The following is a 21,220-nucleotide window of genomic DNA, read 5'->3' on the forward strand; positions in this document are numbered from 1 at the left end:
ACGGGCTATTTCCTGTTTAATCTGTTCAAAAGCCTGCTGCTGCTCCGGGCCCCATGTAAACTCATTCTTCATTCGCGTCACATGATAAAGGGGACTTACAATGAGGCTGTAGTTTGGAACATGCATTCTCCAAAAACCCACTACGCCCAGGAACGATTGTGTCTCTTTCTTATTAGTGGGTGGAGACATGGCACTGATTTTGTCAATCACATCTGTTGGGATGTGACGACGGCCATCTTGCCACTTTATACCTAGGAACTGAATCTCCTGAGCAGGTCCTTTCACTTTGCTCCGCTTAATAGCAAAACCAGCACACAGAAGAATTTGGATTATTCGCTCTCCTTTCGTGAAGACTTCTTCTGCTGTATCGCCCCACACAACGATATCATCAATGTACTGCAGGTGCTCAGGAGCACTGCCTTGTTCCAATACAGTTTGGATCAACCCATGGCAAATGGTTGGGCTGTGTTTCCACCCCTGGGGCAAACGGTTCCAAGTATACTGAACGCCCCTCCATGTGAAAGCAAACTGTGGCCTACATTCTTTGGCCAAAGGAATGGAAAAGAAGGCATTAGCAATGTCAATGGTGGCATACCATTTGGCTGCCTTTGACTCTAGTTCATATTGGAGCTCTAACATGTCCGGCACAGCAGCACTCAGTGGGGGTGTGACTTCATTCAGGCCACGGTAGTCCACCGTCAGTCTCCATTCTCCACTGGCTTTACGTACTGGCCATATGGGGCTGTTAAAGGGTGAGTGAGTTTTGCTGATCACTCCCTGATCCTCTAGTTGACGAATCAACTTATGAATGGGGAGCAAGGAATCCCTATTGGTGCGGTACTGCCGTCTGTGCACCGTTTTTGTGGCAATCGGTACCTGTTGCTCTTTTACTTGCAGCAACCCCACAACAGACGGATCTTCTGATAGGCCAGGTAAAACAGACAGCTGCTTAATGTTGTCTGTGTCCACAGCAGCTATCCCAAAGGCCCACCGATACCCCTTAGGATCCTTGAAATGCCCCCTTCTGAGGTAATCGATACCTAGTATACATGGAGCCCCTGGGCCAGTTACAATAGGATGTTTTTGCCAGTCCTTACCAGTGAGGCTTATCTCAGCCTCCAACACAGTCAATTCTTGAGAGCCTCCAGTCACCCCGGAAATATGGATTGATTCTGTCCCTTCATGACTCGAGGGCATCAGAGTGCACTGTGCACCAGTATCCACCAGTGCCTTATATTTCAGTGGTTCTGACGTGCCAGGCCATCGAATCCACACAGTCCAATATACTCGATTATCCCTTTCCCCCCCCTGGCTGAAGGCAGGGCCTCTCTATTCATTACCTGTGATAAGTGGAGCAACTGCACTGGTGATTGATCTGCTTTGTAATTCTTTCACCCGTGCTCGTAGTACAGGAGTAGCTTGGTCGTGCCATTTTCTCATGTCTTCTCCATGGTCACGTAGGTAACGCCACAAGGCAATTCGCGATGTATTGTTCCTCACTGGAGCCGGAAAGCGTTTGCTTTTAATAGCTGAGATTTTTGATGGTGCCCATGAGTAGGGAGGTTCATCGTCGTTAGTTAGGATTCGCATTAGTTTGATCAGCTCCTTCAGTAGACTCTTTTGATTATCCTGATCTTCACTGGGCGCTTCTGATACTGGCACAGGTTTGTCACGATTAATCAGTTGAGATATTTGCTCCTGCATTTCATTCAGTTGGTTCGTTACTTGTGAGATGGCAGCAATGGAAGCGTGAGTTGGGGGTAGCTGTTGTTCGTAGTTTTGGAGCGTAAGAATCAATTCAAAAACTAAGGGTATTCTCTCTTGTTCCCGGTATCTGTCATTAGCTGACAGTAGTGTACCGGCATATCTGTCTGGTGCTGTTGTTATGAGTCTCTGCCATATCTCAGGCGTCGTCCTCACTCTCTCAGGATCGCGTTCTTGTCGTGGGTGGTTAGGAACAAAGTTAGGGTCGAACAGCATTTCCACCACAGCCATTTCCCTCAAGTACTGGATACCCTTTTCAACTGTATCCCATCTTTTCATCACAGGCTTCAAGCCGTCTTTGAAGCGATACCTTTCTTTCACGGCTATTAACACTCGTTCCCAAAGGGAGGCAGACTCATCCAAACATCGACCAATTCCTCGGTCAATAGCTGGGTCTCTGGCAATGGCTCCTAGTTGGCGAGCTTCATTACCATCTAGAAACAAGCTATTGGCCCCACGGTCCCAACAACGAACCAACCAGGAAACAATAGTTTCATTCGGGCCCCGTGTGAACTCCTTTCTTGAACCTTGGATTTCAGTCATCTTCAGGGGCCGACGAATAGTAATAAGGATGTCCTCATCATCAGTCTCTTCTGCATGTCTCTTAGTTTTTCCTTTTGCTTTTCGCGATGGTGGTGGTTCTGAGGAGGGCCCCTCGCCTGGATCTTCCTCCTCCTCCTCCTCCGCTTCTTCTTTTTTCCGTTCTAGACGCGTGGACACTCGTTTCCATTTCTTGCCTTCCACAGGAGCAACTGATATTGTTACTGGTGTCTCTTGTAACTGATCAGATTTGACTTGGAGATTCTCCACTTTGGCCTGAACCTCAGCTCGGAAACTCTCTCTCTCCAGAATAGTATTATATAGGGCGCGGTAAGCACAAGCCAAACCCCAAATAAGTTGTACCTCCTTAGAGTTATGTAAGCCGCGCTGTCCCTGACTCAAATACTGACTTAGTTTCTCAGGATCCCACAGATGTTCAAGTGTAAAATCCCATGACACTGCGGGTCCCCTTGCTTTTAAGATCTTTCCTAAACCTCTCCATATTCCCTGCCAGTCAGCACTCTCTGGTTCTGGAGGAGACTCCTTCCCTTTGTAAAGGAATATAATCACAATCCAGGAAAGCAATAGCGCGCCCATGAGTATTAATTCAGAATTCGAAAACCGTCTGACAAACCGATAAGGAAGCCTGGAGACTGGTCTGAACGTTGTGCTGTTTGTAAAATTAGCCATTCCATCTGGGATGTGAATGTCAAAATTCAGACCATACCACATTGCATACAGGTACCATGCAGGTGTCTCCGTCAATGCCCTTAAGTAGTTATATATGAACATAATTCCACAACAGGTAATTATGGCCTTGACAATTTGCCAATAGGTTGAGAGTAACATGACGGTTTGTAAGCCTTTACTCAACACCCCCACAATGAAAAGTGGGTTCATTGCTGGTGTCTATTAAAACAGGGGTTAATGAATTGAAACTGACAAGAAGAAGGAGGAAAAAGGAAAAAAAAAAAGAAAAAGGCACTACCCAGACTGAGCAGTGCTCAAAGTTTACAAATATCCCAGAACACTGGCAGCACGCCTAGTCTTTCAAGGTCAAGTTTTCCAGCACAGAAACCTAAACTACTGATAATGCTCCCTAACGAAGCTCTCTAAGAGCAGAGAGAGAGATTCGTTCTAAAAGCTAAGAAATAGAACTATGCCCGCATTCTCCACCAAAATCTGTCACGGAGTTAACGAGATCAATCTACACCCGTGACAGGGGGCGGTAGGCCCCTGCCCTCCCCTTCCCAGCCCACAAAATGGGAAGGAAGGGAGGAAAACAAAAAAAACAGCGGCAACAATCTATGGAGGAAAACTTATTTTACTAATTATGATATCGGAATGCAAGATAACACAATATAATACAATCTGATTGAAATTGAGACTAATAAATCAAATAAAACAGGAGAGAGAGAGAGAGGGAGAGTTCCCGATACCGATTCAAACCTGAAAAGCTTGGAACGGCCAGGAAAGCACCCTCCAGCACCCACTGCCAGGCAGTAAGAGACCGCCCCACCCGGAAGGGTCAGATCCCATGACTTCTGTAACGTATGGGGATAGGTGCCTGGAATTGGAGCATTAACACTTTAACTCCCAGTATACTACATGATGTATTGATGCGGAATACTGAGAACCAAACCAAAACAAAAAAAAAATATAAAACCATGACAATTTCCTTGCCATATATTTATATGCATTCTTAATTGTAGTTTGTGCATGTCAAATATCTCTAAAGAGCTGTTTCTTCCTTTCTTATATTCAAATGAATTGTGTGAACTAATACCTGCAAGTTATTACTACTATTATTTTTTCTACTACTACTAAAAAGCCTGACTGGTCTTTAGCTGACAGTCTTTTAACTAACCTTTTTGGTGATAAACTGTGTTTGGACGACTGTGTTTTTGCACAAAAATTCTAAGCTTCTTATTTTTCCTGTTTGTTTCAGTAGTCTCATCAACTGACTCCTTAACCCTCTCTTGTGCAATGTGGAGACTAAAATAAGAAATCTTATACAATTATTTTTACATTATTTATGCTGACTGTTCATGTTATTTAAGTATTTACTGAGAGTTTTTAAATGTAACCTGCAAGTACATACCAAGACTAAGAATCAGCTGATGAAATAGAAGATTCTTGTGAGATCTTGTAAGACTCTTGTGCCATATTTGTTTATTTTTGTTTATTATAGTAAATACGAGAGAAGGAAACAAGAAGTCTAGAAGTCCATTCTTTCATAAATACTTGAAATTTTTCATCCTTTCATGTCAAAACCATCTATTTTGTAAAATAATTTCCAAGAAGTACTTGTCATGAAAAATTAATGCTTCTATTTCCCTAAGAAAACTTACTTGGTTCTTTAAATGATGAAAATATGTTATATCTTGGTTTAGATGTAGTAAATTTAAATGCAGCTTTCATTTCATTGTCATTTGATTAGGAAAATTCTTAGTATACCAAAATTCTTTGATATTTTAATCAGTTGTAATGTAAGAAGTAATCCGAATATTAAAATATACATAGTAATTTAAACTAATAGAAATATTTAAATTAATTTATTTTGCAAATATTTAATTATGTCTTAATAAATGGAAGATAATTAAAGATCTAATAGCAAGAAACAGAGACAATAATAATAATTTTTTGATGTCTAAATTTGAATACTTCAGAATTGTTTTATTTCTATATTTTTAACAAGTTTATTTGAATTAGGTTGAAATTGATCTCTAACTCTGTTCAAGCATAAGGAATGTAGGTCCAAACCTTGACTTAGCTAGCATAAATGTCTTTCATGTTTATTGAGTCTGAATTTGAAAATGATAGCAGAAACAACAACAACAACAACAACAACAAACACATGTAAAATGGAGAAAAGGAACACATATTTCCACTTTTTGTTGTTGTTGTTGTTCTTCTTCTTGTCAAAAAGGGTGCAGTCAAGCACTGAATAATTAGTTTTCCTGGGAAATAGAGAAGATAAGATATGATTTTGGATTGTCCTGGCACACAGCAGGAAGTAGCATGCATGAAAATATTTAAGATTTTTACGGTCCACGTTCTTTCAGGGATTGTTTGGTCATTTACTTCCAGGGACTGCTGGTAAAATAAGCTATTATTTTGCAATTTATGATATTGTTTCTCCAGACAATATGTACATTCTGTTAAAAAAAAAAAAAAAAAAAAAGCCTATCTCTCAATGGATAGTCAGACTGTATTTCACTTTCTAAACCAGGTATCATTAAATCTGGTTTTGTTATAACAGAATAAGGAATCTGTCAGAACAGCAGTGCCCTTAGCTGTAACCTTCCTGAGGGCACTGCCAAGGTGAAGGACTACAGCCACCCTTGCTCAAACTAAATAGATTAATGTCATAGGAGCTGAATAACAAAGGTAATTTTCTCTTTTTTTTTTTTTTTTGGTGAAGTTTTTGGTGAAAGGAAGGGAGTAATGAAAAATACCACACTAATTGTAGATTAGCTTGGGGCTGCCCAACTACAAAGCCATTGGTGGCTTATGCTGGCAAACTGACATGGAGAACAGTAGATAGAGCTAAGAAATGCTTAAGAATAGGAAGACAACATTTAGAAACATCCAAGGGAGCTAGAACCTGAGGACAAACTTCTGTATTTAGGGTGAGACTTAAGCTCAAAAAGGAAGAGTATTCTGCTCCCTTGAGCCAAGTTGTAATGAGATAAACTGGAGAGGAGGAATTTCTGATTTACAGAAATTACAGAAATTACTGTGCATTAAGGAACAGGAAATGCGATTTCCTGTCTCCTTCTCCCACCAAATGAGATGACATGGTGTTGTGTGGTATGACTCACTTTAAGTAAGAATCCCAACAAGGCTTCCTGTTAAAATAGCAACATGCCTTTTCCCTCCTTGGCATATCATCCAGAGTAAAAACAGCTAAAACACATTTGTTGTTATTAACAATCTGATTGATACCTGTGCACAATAACAGGTGTTATGGTATGAAGGTATGAAGGAGAAAATATCACTTGTAGTTTTCTAAAATAAGTACATCTGTTGATAAAAATAAATAGATAAATAGACATGAGCTTAAAAATAGCACTACTCAGGTTGCTTTAGAAAAAAATACCTTTTGGTAGCTAACAATCACAGCTGGAAAGTATAGCCAATATAGCCAATTCTTCTGATATTAAACTTGTGTCAAGTAAGTAGCTTAACACAGAGCAGGCACTTTTATGAAAAACACATACACATTTCTTTTTGTTTTCTCCACTAGGAAACTGTAACTGCAGGTTTAAAGACTTTGAATTCTATTTCATAGAATCTCAGATTAATAGAATGGTTTGGATTAGAAGGGACCTTAAACCCTACCCAGTCTCAGCCCCTTGATGTAGGCAGGACTGCCAGTCACCAGCTCAGGCTGCCCAGGGCCCCATCCAACCTGGTCTTGATCATCTATCTCCAAGCATGGAGCACCCAGAGGACCTTCTCTGGGCAACCTGTTTCAGTGCTTCACTATCCTCTGAGTAACAAATTTCTTCCTAACATCTAACCTAAGTTATTTCCTAATGCAGTTTTAGTATAGAACAACCTAATCTCATATATTTATATAACCTGTAATTCAGTGATTACCTGCTCTATTTGAAGATTTTGATGTTTGAAAATAGTCACTTAGTGTCTCAGTCTTTCCTGTGACCCAATTAAATTGTTCTATCTGCAATTAGTTTAATTAATTGTACTAATATATTTATTTAGGTGAATATTTGCTTGATTAGAAACTTTACTCAAATTAATAAAATGCACAGAAATAGTTTAGTTCATCAAATTTCAAGCTAGATTATAAAATAGATGAGTTTAGTTAATTTCAGGAAATAATTTTGCAAGTAATTTGAATCTGCTTTCAGAGTAAAATAATTCAACAGATGTTACTCCAGCTGTATCCTTTCCCTACCTCCCCCAAAATATATGTAGACCACTAAATTAGACTGTTAAAATACAGTGGTCTACATCAAAAGTTGTCATCTTGAAAATTCAAATGTCCACTTAGTATTAATGACATCTAAATTTTATAACTGTTTTTTGTAGTTTTTTTTTTTAACTTTAATTTTAAGAAGTCCCTAAATATTTGAAAATTTACATTCATAATATGGCCATAGGACCCTCAAAATTGTGACTGCTAAAGTACGTGTTCTCATACAAATGTTTGTGCCTGATGAATTCAGAAAGTAACACATTTCTGTCTCCACATGAGCTTGACCCCACTTTATTTTTCAGATAATACTTAACACATGGTATCAAGGTCAGGCGTTTCACACAATACTGCAGTGTCTGCTGCTTTCTTTTCAAATGCCACTACTGTCACCAGCTTATTTTCATAATAGCAGTGTCGTTAGAGCAGTTTTCTGAGAGGTGGAAGATTTGATTTTGTTCTTATTTCAGTCTGACAAGATTTGAAGATCTGTTGCTTCCCAAAGATGTGGTACAATCATCAAGCTGTAGACAAGGATAGATATGAGATCAGGAAATGATTATATCACCCTTTCTTTAAAGCTATGTCACTCTTGAAAGGTAAATTCCTTGAACCAAAACTGAGATAAAGTATGAGAACCAGCATGTTCTTTAGCTAAAATGGAGGAAGCTTTCATGGGAGGTAGAAGACCTAGAACTCAATCCCTTATTTATATGTTTTACTTCAGACAAATAGCCATTGCACAAAATCCTGAAGATCCATACAAGAAGTCATACTTCCTAACACCAGCAGAAAAAATTATATCCACTGACATGCACTGATACTTGCTGAATGGTTGTGAAGACCAAACAGTGGATACGAGCACAGTGAGATGATGTGTTGCATTTCAGCAACAACACCATCATAGCAGCTGTGCAACAGTGGGTCACCTCTGATGGTGCAAATTTTCACAAGTGTTTCATGAAGGCTCTTGTTCATTGCTGACAAAAATGAAAAGCTTATGGTAGTGACTATGTTGAAAAACAGCTTTTTGTAGCTGAGAATTTGCTCTATCAAATAGTGTGGGTTTTTTTGCTCCATCTCTTGTAGTTTCCATGGAAATAAACATGAGGTATTACTTTCAGAGCAACCTACGTATTTTAGTGGAATTCCTGCACTCTAACATACAAAATATAGTGTCTCCAAGGAATCACATTTTTCATTGCTTATGTGCATCTTAAAAATTCAATTCAGAAATTATTTTTCTATTTTCATTTTGTGGAATCAAGAATAGCTCCATGCGGTAAGAAGCAATAGCATCCACATTTTGCGACTAAACTCTGAAGCTGTAACTGCTCTCCCTCCAGACTGCATTGTTGATTTAAAAGTATTTATGCACAATATTATACTACAAATTTGTATCTCAATTATACTGACAAATGGAAAAAATGGCAAGGACTTTACATACATTCTCAAGGGTGTGTTATTTTGTAAATTGCCAGTGGGTAATTTTAAATCCCTCAGCAGTACACATTCCTGACCAAAGGTTTTTCCATTAGCCTCCCTACTTTTTTCCTTTATTAGTGAACCTGGATGAAATTTGAGTTCTTATGTAGTTTTTGGCCAATATTCACGTAAGAAATGTTAGCAGCTTTTGTGTTTGAAAGCAAAATTTGTAATTAAGCTGTACAGTTGGAGGCATTTTCATCTTTTCTCAAATGATGTAGAGATGGAACTTTCAGGTGCTAGAATAGAGTGAAATACATTACTACTACATGAACCTGGAAGATCCTTGAAATACACCGATTCTGCAAACTAATGTGATAGCAGTTCATGACATTTTATTTTGTTGTGTAAAATAACTGAGCTATAATAAAGTAATAATATAATTTTTCTGTAACAATACCTATCAAATTTTTCAAAAACAAAATATTTTCAGGATAAACAAATAAAAATATATTTTAAAATATAATTCTTTTAAGTAATAATAAAGCTTATGGCATAAGTACAGCAGTCATTTTTCTCCTAATCCAGGTCTTACAATGGTGTGAGATGACAAGGAGGGGAAAATGTCCAAGTAGTAGTGGACACAGGCAATTTGATATCTGATGCTTTTTAAATGTGACGTCATATTTCCAGCAAAATAATATGAAATATTGAAATGAGCACAAGTTTTACCTGTGCAGTGTGTTAGACAGTGTTATGACTGTGAAGAGATACTCTCTGACTTGTTTCAAAACTTCCAATAAAATAAAAAAAATATTAAATAGACATAGAGCAAACAAAGCTAACTTAGGCCTCTCAACAATTGCAGAACAAATAGTTAAAAGAAGTTTTAGTAATATTTACAACTGTAATAAAAACCCTTTCCTTATATTTCTTCATCTTGATGAGATCTCACAGCAGATGTTCAGACATTTTTTTTTTAAAGGGGAGATTTATATGGGATGTTAGGAGGAAATTCTTTTCTCGGGAAGGTGGTGAGACATTGTAACATGTTGCCCCGAGAAGGTGTGAACACCCTATCCCTGGAGGCATTCAAGGCCAGGTAACATGGGCCCTAAGCAGCCTGACCTTGTGGATGGCAACCCTACCCACAGCACAGGGGTTGGAACTAGATGAGCTTTAAAGTCTCTTTCAAGTCATTCTATTATTTTATGGTATGTATAGAAATACAGCTTTCTACTTCCTTTTTATTCAATGTCTTTCTAATGGTCACAGGATTTACTTTTACAGGATGAAACTAACATTCTCTTTTCTCATTACCAGAGAGAGCTGATCAACAGCTTGTTACTGCTCTGGCAAGAGCCATGAAATATATCTAGGCTTCATTGACTACCCATGCATTTTATATGAAAAAAAAAGTATAATTTGCTGAACTGTATAACCAGGCCTTTAACTGGGGATTGATATTTGTAAACATTCATTCCTTGAGTACTCTACACAGCAGAGCAGAAAAACATAAAAAAAAATAATAATAATAATAAAAAAAAATGGTTTTAAACAGGTTCCAGGACATAGGTCCTCCCAGGCTCATGAGGAAACTGAACATATACCTCAGAAATAAATACTGGAGCACTTCAAACACTTGCTATAGTCAAAAGTCAAAAGCTTTATGCGCCCTTTTTTTTTTTTTTTTCTTTTTTTTTTCTTTTTTTTTCCTCTTTCGTTCAAGTAAAACTAAATGGGAAAGAATTTCTAGAAAGGCACCATTTGGACCACATAGTCTTTCTTTCTAATTCTGGTATTCTTCCCAAAGCATATTTTTTTTCTATGGATTAATAGATATGGTGAGGAAAACCAAATCAACCAGGTAATGGTAATGATATTTACAGCATCTGTTGCTAACCTTGCTCCTCAAAGCATTACCAAAAAAAAAAAAAAAAAAAAAAAAAAAAAAAAAAAAAAAAGAACAAAATCTTTTGCAGTTTTGCTGAACTCTAAAAATAAGAATCTAATTTTAAACTAGGTATCAAACTGCATTTTTGAAGCCTGACAGTGTTATACACAAATGAAAATGGTAGGTTGTAATGAAAAATTGAATAACTTCAATATCAGAGCATGAGAAACTCCCCATATAATTCCACAAAATTATTCCCATCAATGTTACCATGAGCTATATGTTAATAAATTATTTCAGCCATGTAGCCTTAAACTGTTACAAGTCCTCTGGACTACCATTACCTCAAACTGCGAATTACTTTCAATCCTTTTGAGTTCTTCCACAAAGGCCTATTCCCTGTGCAGTATGGTTAACACTCATGGCTTTGAAATCTATTTACAGAGCATAGCTTCAATAATATATTTGCTAAATTTGTACTATGTACATCAGGGCCTAAAATCTGCCCATGAGTATTCGTTCAAAGTTCATGTATCTGAAGGCAAAGTTTGAACTTTTAGTAAGGTTAAGTCTCCAGTTATTTGATCATGTTTTGAATTATTTTATGTTTATTTAGAATTACCTAACTGATAATAAATGAGGATTTTTTTTTTTTTTTGGCAAGTCTTAAACTTTTCTAATATTCAGAGAAAAATCTGATACAGAAAAATCTTATGCAGTCTATATACTTATACATTTCATAATCTGAAGAAGGAATTAAATTATCAAATTGTTTTGTATATTTTGGATGTATTAGGTATATCTTCTTATTTGTTATGATGTCTTTTTTAACTCACAGAGGGATCACCAGTTCTTACTTTACTTTTATTACTAAAAAGACCTGATCACAATATTACAAGATTAATATTTTTTTCAGCAATGGAAATGTCATGATCTTCTAGAGATTGTCAGACAAATTCATACTTCCTTAGTTAATTTCTTGATGTAGTGGGTTTTCTGTTTGCTTTTGCTTATTTATTTATTTTTAAGGGCTGGGTCTTCTTTGAGCCTCGATACACATTCAGCAATTAAAATTTAGTTAGATACACACAGTCCAATTTAGTGAGATCCTCACAGTCCCAGTCTCTGGTTTCTTCTGCAGCAGTACAAATATGTGCTCCCCTTACACAAATCTTCTTGTAGACCTTCAAATGAGTGCAAAGACAAATATTCTTCTGAGAATGTTCATATCTTTTTTATGGTCTATCTACTTTATTTCTCTACCTGAAAGTGTAAGTTTTAAAATTCCTACCTTGGTAAACATGCAGAGGCATGCATTTGACCACAAACAGCGCAAAGCAGAAACTCACTAGTAATATAAGTATAGGAAAGAAAAACAAGAGCAACAAGGTTCTGCAAGGTATCTTGCTTTCATTCACTGCTTAGCAAGTCCTTTTCAGAGTGATGATTCTGATTCTTAGTGCTGCCAGGAGTTACACTTTTTATATTCTAGGTAGTTTTTTTCCCTTTGCTACAATTAACTTTTACATTGCCTATTTTAAGAACCCAGGGTCAGAATGGAGCCACACCACTGAAACTTGCGAATATTCCCAGCTTGAGTACAAACAGTACTCAAGTTTGGTACTATTTGTAAAGCCTGCATCTTTTGATCAGGCTCAAGAAATGGCATGCTACTCAACAGTTGCTTTCTGGAACAAAATATAGAGTAAATGAGGGTGATGAAGTATATATTAGTTGCATGTTACTAGCTGAAATCTCTACAGTTCTGTCCGTATTCAAAACACTGAAAGGATGGGAAAAGAATTCCAATTTCTATTAAGGCTGCATTAGATCAGTGATATTTTTTAGGAAGTTCATAATGTAGGATTTTTTAGTCCTTATAATTATACATCTTTTATTTCAATAGTATCTCTTTTAATTTAAATCATAAAATCTAACCCATGTGTATAACTGACATGGTTTTTCTTATTAAAATCTTACTGTCCTTTTTAAATCACTTGAAAAACTATGTGACCATATATTACATAAAATTCATGACTAATTTTCATTTTTAGCTTTCTTCTCCAGAATCCTCATGGCAGCCTAAAGCTTATTCAGTCTTCAGATATATTTATTCTTCTACTCTTCAAATGTAGAGGAGTACTTCCAAACCCACTTTTACAGTTTACTTCTTTTTTTTTGTGAAATTCTCCGTGTCTATAGGCCTATATACTACTCAAGTTTTGCATCCTGGCATGAATGAGATTAAATGAATAGTCATAGTTGGATTAGACTTATAAGAAATGAATTCAAGGCCCCTTAACCTGCTTGTTTATTGTGCAATAGGATTTGCTTTACTTTTTGACAGCATTTAGTAACATTGTGAGCTTCTTTATCTTAGATATTACTAAAAAGGACATTGGTTGCCAACATAAAATGCCAATTAATTTTGTAATAGAAAAATAATTTTAAAGAAAAACTAGGAAAGAAACAGACTGAAGATTTATCATTCAGCTCTGTGACATTCCAGGGCCGCCGTCCTAATAAGTTATTAGAGCTGGTGAAATATCAATTTGGCACATTGTTTCACATGGTTGCCTGCACTTCTACTTAGGGCCTATTACTTAATTCTTCTGTCATTATGAAATTTAATCAATGATTCTAGCCAGAATTGGATAAAGTCTGATATTTATCTTTAAACTGATTATTAACTGTTGTATCAGAGAGCTATCCTGAAGACCTAAAATGGATAACAAAAAGTTTGGTCCTATTTTGTACAGAAGAATGGAAGTGAGTGTGAGGAGTAGATTGTATGCAGTGGAAATTTCCAGTACTTCTGTATGTAGCATAGGATAAGTTTTCACAAAGAAAGCTTCTGAACAGAGAAAAGTTGAGACTGGGGCATTCTGACCTGAGTAGAATTGGCATAGGCACTAGGTAAGGTAATTATATACGGTAGGGAAGAGTCTGGTACAGCACAGAACGAGCGTGCTAATTTTCAAGAATGTTGTCCTCCTGTCACCATAAAAAGTAGAGAACATATCTAAAAACAATGGGTTGGTACCAAACATTGTATGGAAATGTAAGGTAGCAACAGTGTCGGAAGATTGTGAGCCTAAGATGCTCATCCAATGAGTACCAGGGGAAAGGCATTACCTGTGTCAGACCCAGGGTATATAATGGAATGGATTTCACTGATTAGGTGCACAATTTCTCCCTTGTATGTAGCGGGTGTGCACCCATTATTGCAATAATGACTAAACTACTCTTTACAGAGATCTTTGCCTGGTTAAAACTTTTGATCTTGAGTGTGTTTCTCACAGGAGGAGCACAAGTAAAACATATACCAATGATCAGCTTTTTATAATGGAATTATATTGATTTTTCTGAGACAAAAACAAGAAAACAAAACAATATCTCAAAGATGCTCAATTAACTTAAAGAAAAGCCTGTAGAATTTTTCAGTACTGTCTTTCCTGACAGAGTCTTCACTTGGAAAACAGTGACTGAACTCTAAACTGTTAAATAGCTATTAAACACTATTCTCTAAGTTGAGATACCACTAAGTATGAAAGCACATTTATTTGGACATCTAACTACCGATACAAATGGGTAATTAACCAGAAGATAAAAGATAGCTAGACATTATATAGTAGAAGTAGTGACTGCATAAGTCAGAAATCTTGATTCCTAATGAGTGACTGTAATAAAAACCCTATGAATTTATTAGAAAATTCACATATTTTTAATATTAAAAATAAAAAGGAATTTGAGGGGAAGATGAAATTATTCATCAATTATTCTTCTATCTGAAGTTAGTACAGTTGTCTACCTGCCATCTTTTTTCTCCTTAAGTTCCATCACTATGCTATGAAATAGATGAAAGAAAGAGAAGCATGGGTACCTACATTCTCCCATGTATCCCCAGCTACTCACACGATATCAACAGCTAGTGGGTTAGGGAAAGCTCAGCCATGATAGGTCCCTTTGGTGATGTAAATGGGGAGATGAGGATAAAGCATCAGTTTCCACATCCTATTTGAAAGCTGTATCCTTGAGCTTTCTGACAGATGACACTCAAAGAAAAAAGAGGGGGATGTCCTTTAAAACCAGGTGGAACATTGTTTTATTTTCTTTGTCAGAACTCTCTCTATGTTTATTCCATTTTTAGTTTCATTCTGAGTTTAGGTTTTCATTTTAATTTTTTTTGCAAAAATAACAGATGCATTTGTTAAAATGACGATATAATTTATAGACTGGGGAATTAGTATGCATGATATGATGCTGTTTCATAGTTCTCCTGGACTGTTTCACCATATATGATTTGTTTTATTTTTATGTGTTTTGTTAGCTTTTAAAAAAAATGCTGTTGGAAAGATTTGGAGTAGCATCCAAGCAGATCTAGCTATTCTTCTCTCTGTATATAAATGAACACACAAATAAATAAATGTTTTAAAATTTCTTGCTACTGCTGGAAAGAGAAGGAGTTTGTATTCTCTGGGGAATAACATCTTTGGTATCTCCTGTATTAAACCTCTAAACCTGAAGATTTTGATTGCTGTTTAACTTGTTTTTTATAAACAATACTGAAATATTAAGATCCTTCAAACCATATCAAATACAGTGTGTAGTTTAATATTTAAAAAATATTTCACGGTGAAAAAATTGCTGGTGTCTGATCCAGGACTCACTTTACATATGGGAAAACTTTTTTGTTTCAATTGAAACAAAATTTTAAGCAAAGAAAAAATCTTTGAGTATCTGAACATTTTGGGAGCTAACAGAATGCTTTTGTGAATCACAATGAAAACAGCAACAGTGACAAAAACCTCTAGTATAGATGTTTTATTCAGATATTACTCTTGTGATTTCTATAGCATGTTGAATTACTAGACCACAAAATACTCACAGACATTTACCAACCCTCTTTTTTGCCTATAATTTTGGGCTGGCTCCTCAGTGGTAAAATGAAATTGTCATCTTGTGTTACCTGTCATGCTTTCTTTCTGCTTTTGATTTAATTTTATCTGTTGTCATTGTCCATAAGCTTTCATGAAATAAATAATGTTAGATAGAACAGGTAGTCCTGGAGAGCTGTACCCTGGAATTATGCAGTTGCCATACCATTCCTCATAGTTTATTTAAAATAGCATTAAGAAGTTTGATTAGCCCCTTACACTCTACAGATTTCATTAATTTTCTTTCCAGTTTTCAGTCTTTCCACAGCTTTTTTACTTCTTCAGAGTCAACTTATATTCCACGCCAGCAATACAGATCAGCTTTCTCATACTATATTAGAAATGTCACTCCAAACCTGGTAATTCAAACATCATCTGTCTTGTCATATTTTCAATTTCACAGCTCCCAAAGATACATGACTATCCAAAAGTCAATGGGAGTTATGTATCTAATCTGCTTAGGTGCTTTTGGAAATCTCTTATATATCTATTGACATACTCTGTTTCTCTGTAAAACATACTCCTGATTATTCCGTGGAATCCTGTCTTATACTGTATGCGCAGTATGTGTGCAGACTCTTGTTAAAATTGTGTACAGTACTGAACACAGAAGATGGATATTCTTGTCTGTTTTAACACGTGTGACGAAAGACCAAAAAAATACTTGGAGAGATATGGAAGCTTGAACAAGCCATAGTGCTGCGTTCTGCCAAAATCATGTTATGTGCTTACAGAATGTTTTTGAGAAGCTTATAAAAGCACTGTAAGTATATTACTGCATAATAACACTACTTATTCATAGCACTATGCAAAGAAAGAGAGCAGTGTGAGATATTTGATATACTTATCTGGTAACAATCCACTAAAGGTATTGCAGAAAAAAAAAGATCACTCATATTTCTATATTGAGTTAGAGGATTAACATTTGGCTTTAACTTTATCATGGAGAAAGCACATTGTGGAGGTTCTGTAAGCTGTAAGTGCTTTCAAATATTTGATGAGAAGTGGCATGCAAACTGCAAAAGAGTACATCTCATTGTCCATAACTCTCTGACAGTCCAACCAGAATAAATTTACTCTTTCAGTTGCAGTTGGATCACGATTGACTGAATCTTTGCTGAGATTCCGGGGGACTTTCTCAAAATCTCTTCTGAGGAATTTAACAGAAAGTCACAAATCCCTTTAAATCAGGAAAATTCCTTTAAATCTGAGGCAGCTGTGAGGGAGTGAGGTCTGATTCCTTTATGATTTTAACATTGGCCAGTTTGGCAATCATTTTTAATGCCTTGCAAAAGCAAAGTTTTAAGAATACTGGAATATTGCTCTCAGATAAGAGAACAGAAAAGTGGTAGGGAATCCCTCAAAAAAAAAAAAAAAAAAAAAAAAAAAAAGTAGTGCCTAGAGAAAGCAAGACACAGTTTAGTTATTCCTGTTCTGGAGCCTCAGGACTAACCAGCATATTAATTTTCCGATTAACTTTAATATAGAGTAAAACAAGATCTTTTGAGATATACATCAAAGCTTGAATAAAGCTGACAAATTCCCGGCTACCAGTTTTCCCTTAATTCTTGTCCTTAAGCATTTTTTGAATTTTTATCATAAAGATGAATATTTTACTATGGATTTCCACAATTAATCTCAAAATGAAAGTGAGTTTGTGGAGATGCAAGAAGAATTTCATCCAAAACCCTCGTGAACATGATATTGAGTGTTACAGGAAATTTTGAATGGTTGGATCAGCACAAATATGTTTTTTGAGATTAAGGTTGTTTTTTTTTGTGTGTGTGCAATGAAATATTAAATAAAAATGGAGAATATAGAGCCAGTATTCTACCCTCGACTTTAAAGTTTGTTTATAAATCTATGATGTTTCTGATCTGTGGACTCAATATACCTAGCATAACAGCTTTATTTGTTACACTGAAAATCCTATTACAGACAATAACAAACACATCATTTAAATGAGTTAAAAACTTATTCTTAGGATCATTAAAATATTATCAATAAATCAGAATTCAGTACAATTGCTATCATTACTCCAATTTACAGCTCTACTATTACTGATTCCAAAAATCCTTGCTCTCTTAAGAGAATAAAAATTGCATACGCTCTTATCCTATAACTCAAGAAGGAATTCTATATGGTTTCATGAGAAATGAAGGAGCTCAATAAGATTTCATGAGAAAAAAAATTAACATATATTACTGATTTCAAGTCATACCACTAAATATTTTTTTTCTGCTTGCTATAACTAACATCTCTGTAGTAACCAGATTGTTGTTCATTGTAGGATTGTATCAAATGATACCAATGCTGATGTAAAGAAACTGAACAGTCTGACTCTGGGAGTAATGGTTTTTTTACTTAGATCACTGATTAAGAATGACAACCTCAAGTTTTACTGTAACAAAAAAGAGTCTGGAAGGATCAAACTAAATGCTTTCTTTAAAGATTAGAAAGACATACCTACTGGATTTATTGCATAGTCTTTACTAGCAACTAGCATCTACTAGCAGACCACAAACACACACAAAAAAGTAAATCAACTATACATTGGAGGGCTATAAAGATGATCAGAGGGCTGGAGCACATCTGAAGAAAGGAAAAGAGAAGTCTCCAGAGAAACCTTATTATTGCCTTCAAATATTTAATGGAAGATTATAAACAGGACATAAATCAACATTTTATATAGATATATAGTGATAGGATAAGGAGAAAAGGTTTTAAACTAAAGGAGGGGAGATTTAGATTAGACATCTGGGGAAATATTTCACTGAGAGAGTGATGACGTGCTGTACCAGACTTGCCAGACATTGTGAATGCCTTATCTGAGGAAGTGTTCAATACTGAATGGGCTCTGGGCAACCTGATCCAGTGCTTGTTGGAAACCGTGCCCATGGCAGGAGGGTTGGAACTAGGTGATTTCATTCTCATATGCTTGTTTATCTGAACAAAATCTAAGCAAATCAGAATTTAGTCACCAATACAACTCAGAATATTTATCTGTATGTAAATATACATCTTCACAGCTCGCTCTCATCACCATTTAACACTTCTGGGACATAACATACAACTATATTTTAATAAGTGTAGAAATGATTTAGATATTCAAACCTTAGTACATAGTTTTTTACATGATTTGTCACTGACTTTATTTTTCATTCCTATGAAGAAATACAATTCATCAATAGTTGTTTTTCTATCTGACTCATACAAAACCAAACCTAATAAAGACAGCTTTTCATCACCTTTCTCACTGTAGCATTTAACATTTTTGTGCTCAGTTTAAACAAAATTATGGAAAATATATTTTTCTTTAAAACTTTTTTTTTTTCTCTGAAATTTTTGACAAAAATACCAAGTTGGACTGCATCCTTGACATAAGCTTTCTTATCAGTTTGAAAGCAGATCACCTCTTATAAAGTGGCTCTGACAAGTCAATTGCAATGTCATCTTTTCTTACAGGAGCTTTAGAGGAAAAAGATTTTTCCTCTTTAATGCACTTTTGTTTTAAAGTGCCCTAATTTCAAATATGCTCAGAAGTTGCTCTCTCTGCAGTCTGTAGATTCTGAAAATCTCTGAGGAGTGTTTGCCTGTACTAGTTTACATGAGTTACAGACAAGTACATCTTGCTCTTCCTGTTTCTGTGAGTCTTTACTCTTATGCTTTAAAGGAAAAGTAAGTGAATTTGCAAGCTTTGGGAGAAATATAGTGAACCAGCGTGTGTATACTTTCTTCAGCACTTCCATAAATTTGTTGGGCAACTGAATCACAAATAAATATTACACTAATGGTAAGGATAACATGAAACTTTCAAATATTAATTATACAGTGCATATATTGTTAATATGTGTCTGGCTATTATATACTTAAAGTAGTCTAAGGTCAAAAAAGATATTCTGCAAAACATTGAGAAATTTATGTAAGTTTAATGACCATTTATCAAATAGCAATAATATAGTTATCCCTTTACTGGGGATAAATTATTTTAAATTAATATTCATAAATGATGAATTTACTGAAGACATTTTATGGAACCAACTGTTATATACATAGCAGACGATAATTGCAGTTTATACTCATATATAGCCGTCTAGCGATACATTTGTAGTATAGACAATGTCTAAAAGAAACTTAAAAAGTCTGTTAGTCGTGTACGAAAAGAATGCTAACTGCAGCTCATTAAATAATGCTAAACTTTACACAGAATTTTTCTCCCATATTTTGAAATTGGTCAAGTGTGCATGTGGTAATATGATCATATTAATTTTCATATAATATTATTAAAATATCACATTTAATAAGGAAATCCTCAAAAAGACAGTTTATAAAATAACAATGCATAAGCAATGTGACAGCATAAATGATTACCCCAGTTTTAAAAATGCATTATTATTTTATAAGGCAGTCTCACTATGTCCAGCTACTAAGTAAAACAGATGTGATGGAAAAAGAAGCTAGACAGATTGACACATTTTTGACCCACTCTCATGCATTTCCTGAAATGAAACTGTAATTATTATGCATGTTGCAGGTTATGTTGATGAGCTGATAGAGGAGGTTGTCAAATAATGCAGCACACAATCACTCAATGACATAATATAAGAAAGAATAAAGCAGAATTTCCAAATCTTCCTATACCAGATAAGCTTCCAGACAAAATGAGCGTTCTGGAAAGCCATATGTCACACTTAGGCAAATTAGACATGCATATGTTGTGGACAAGAAAACACCCATAAAAAAATAAGGAGATGAACCATTTTCAAGTTACCATGTGGGATCCAGATCAATCATTCTGTATAAATGAGAGTACTGAGATATACATTCTTAATTGTTGTCAAAAGGATACAGCCAGTTCAGATTAAGTTGCTATCAGCTACTATAATTCACATTGTAAAAAGAGAAAACTATTTAATTTGAAAACTCTATATTGAATTTGAGGTGGATTGCACCCTAATGAAAACATTATCTGATAAGAGTCAAAGAGAAATGTCAAAGTGTTTTTAATCTTTTTTTTTTTTTAAATGATTATTTCAAAAGACCACAAGCTACTTCACGATTAAAAAAAAAAAAAAAAAAAAAAAAAATTACTGATGCCATTACATCAGCCTAGCTGATTACTGGAGAAGGAATACCAAACTACATCTTCATTCCACCTGGACTGCGGAATTAGTGTTGTATAAAAGCTGCCAATTTGTTCAGCAGAGCCTTAGGGTGGCAGCATAGTCTGTTACATTATGATGCTCCATACTCATGTTCTGTTTGTTCTAGGGTGTTTTCATCCTTTCTAGTGATCCATCGCTCTTTGTCCTGAATAAAAAGATTTTAGACTGTACTTCAAAGTATTTATATTTTATAGAAATTTTAAGAGAATAAATTTGAAAGAAAGGAGAAGATAAAAAAAAAAAAGGAGGGAAAGTGAGAGTGCATCTTTAAAGTGACCTGCTTTGATTTGTTTTTTAATCCCTATGCTTTTTTAATCTAAAAAACTTATTATCAAACTCAGATATGTTTTAACCAATCCTCCTGAGTTTAGCAATTTCAAGTAAGCAATAAACCTTATGATCTGCATTATTATTATTATTTCCATAACTAGTTTTCTAATTTGATGGATTGGAAGATATATTCCTTAACCTACCATACTCATCCTCTAAAACACTAAAAAGGAAGAGGAAGAAACAACATGCTTTATTCTCCTCAAGTTCTGTCATATTTTTA

The 21,220-nt window shown here is 35.5% G+C and overlaps 1 protein-coding gene across 1 annotated transcript in view; it reads right to left on the reverse strand.

Moving 5' to 3' along the window:
* Positions 1 to 1,329: 1,329 nt before the first annotated feature.
* LOC146545214 (uncharacterized) overlaps positions 1,330 to 21,220 on the reverse strand; it is a 70,467-nt gene continuing 50,576 nt past the window's right edge. The window contains exons 2-3 of the mRNA XM_085216876.1: positions 3,754 to 3,831; positions 1,330 to 2,852 (exon numbers count right to left, since the gene is read on the reverse strand). Of these exons, the coding sequence (XP_085073002.1) occupies positions 1,330 to 2,852; positions 3,754 to 3,831 (1,601 nt within the window). The remainder of the gene's footprint in view (positions 2,853 to 3,753; positions 3,832 to 21,220) is intronic.

The sequence above is a fragment of the Meleagris gallopavo genome, chromosome 1 (assembly GCF_905368555.1).
Source record: "Meleagris gallopavo chromosome 1, MGAL_WU_HG_1.1, whole genome shotgun sequence".
Classification (NCBI taxonomy): Eukaryota; Metazoa; Chordata; class Aves; order Galliformes; family Phasianidae; genus Meleagris; species Meleagris gallopavo.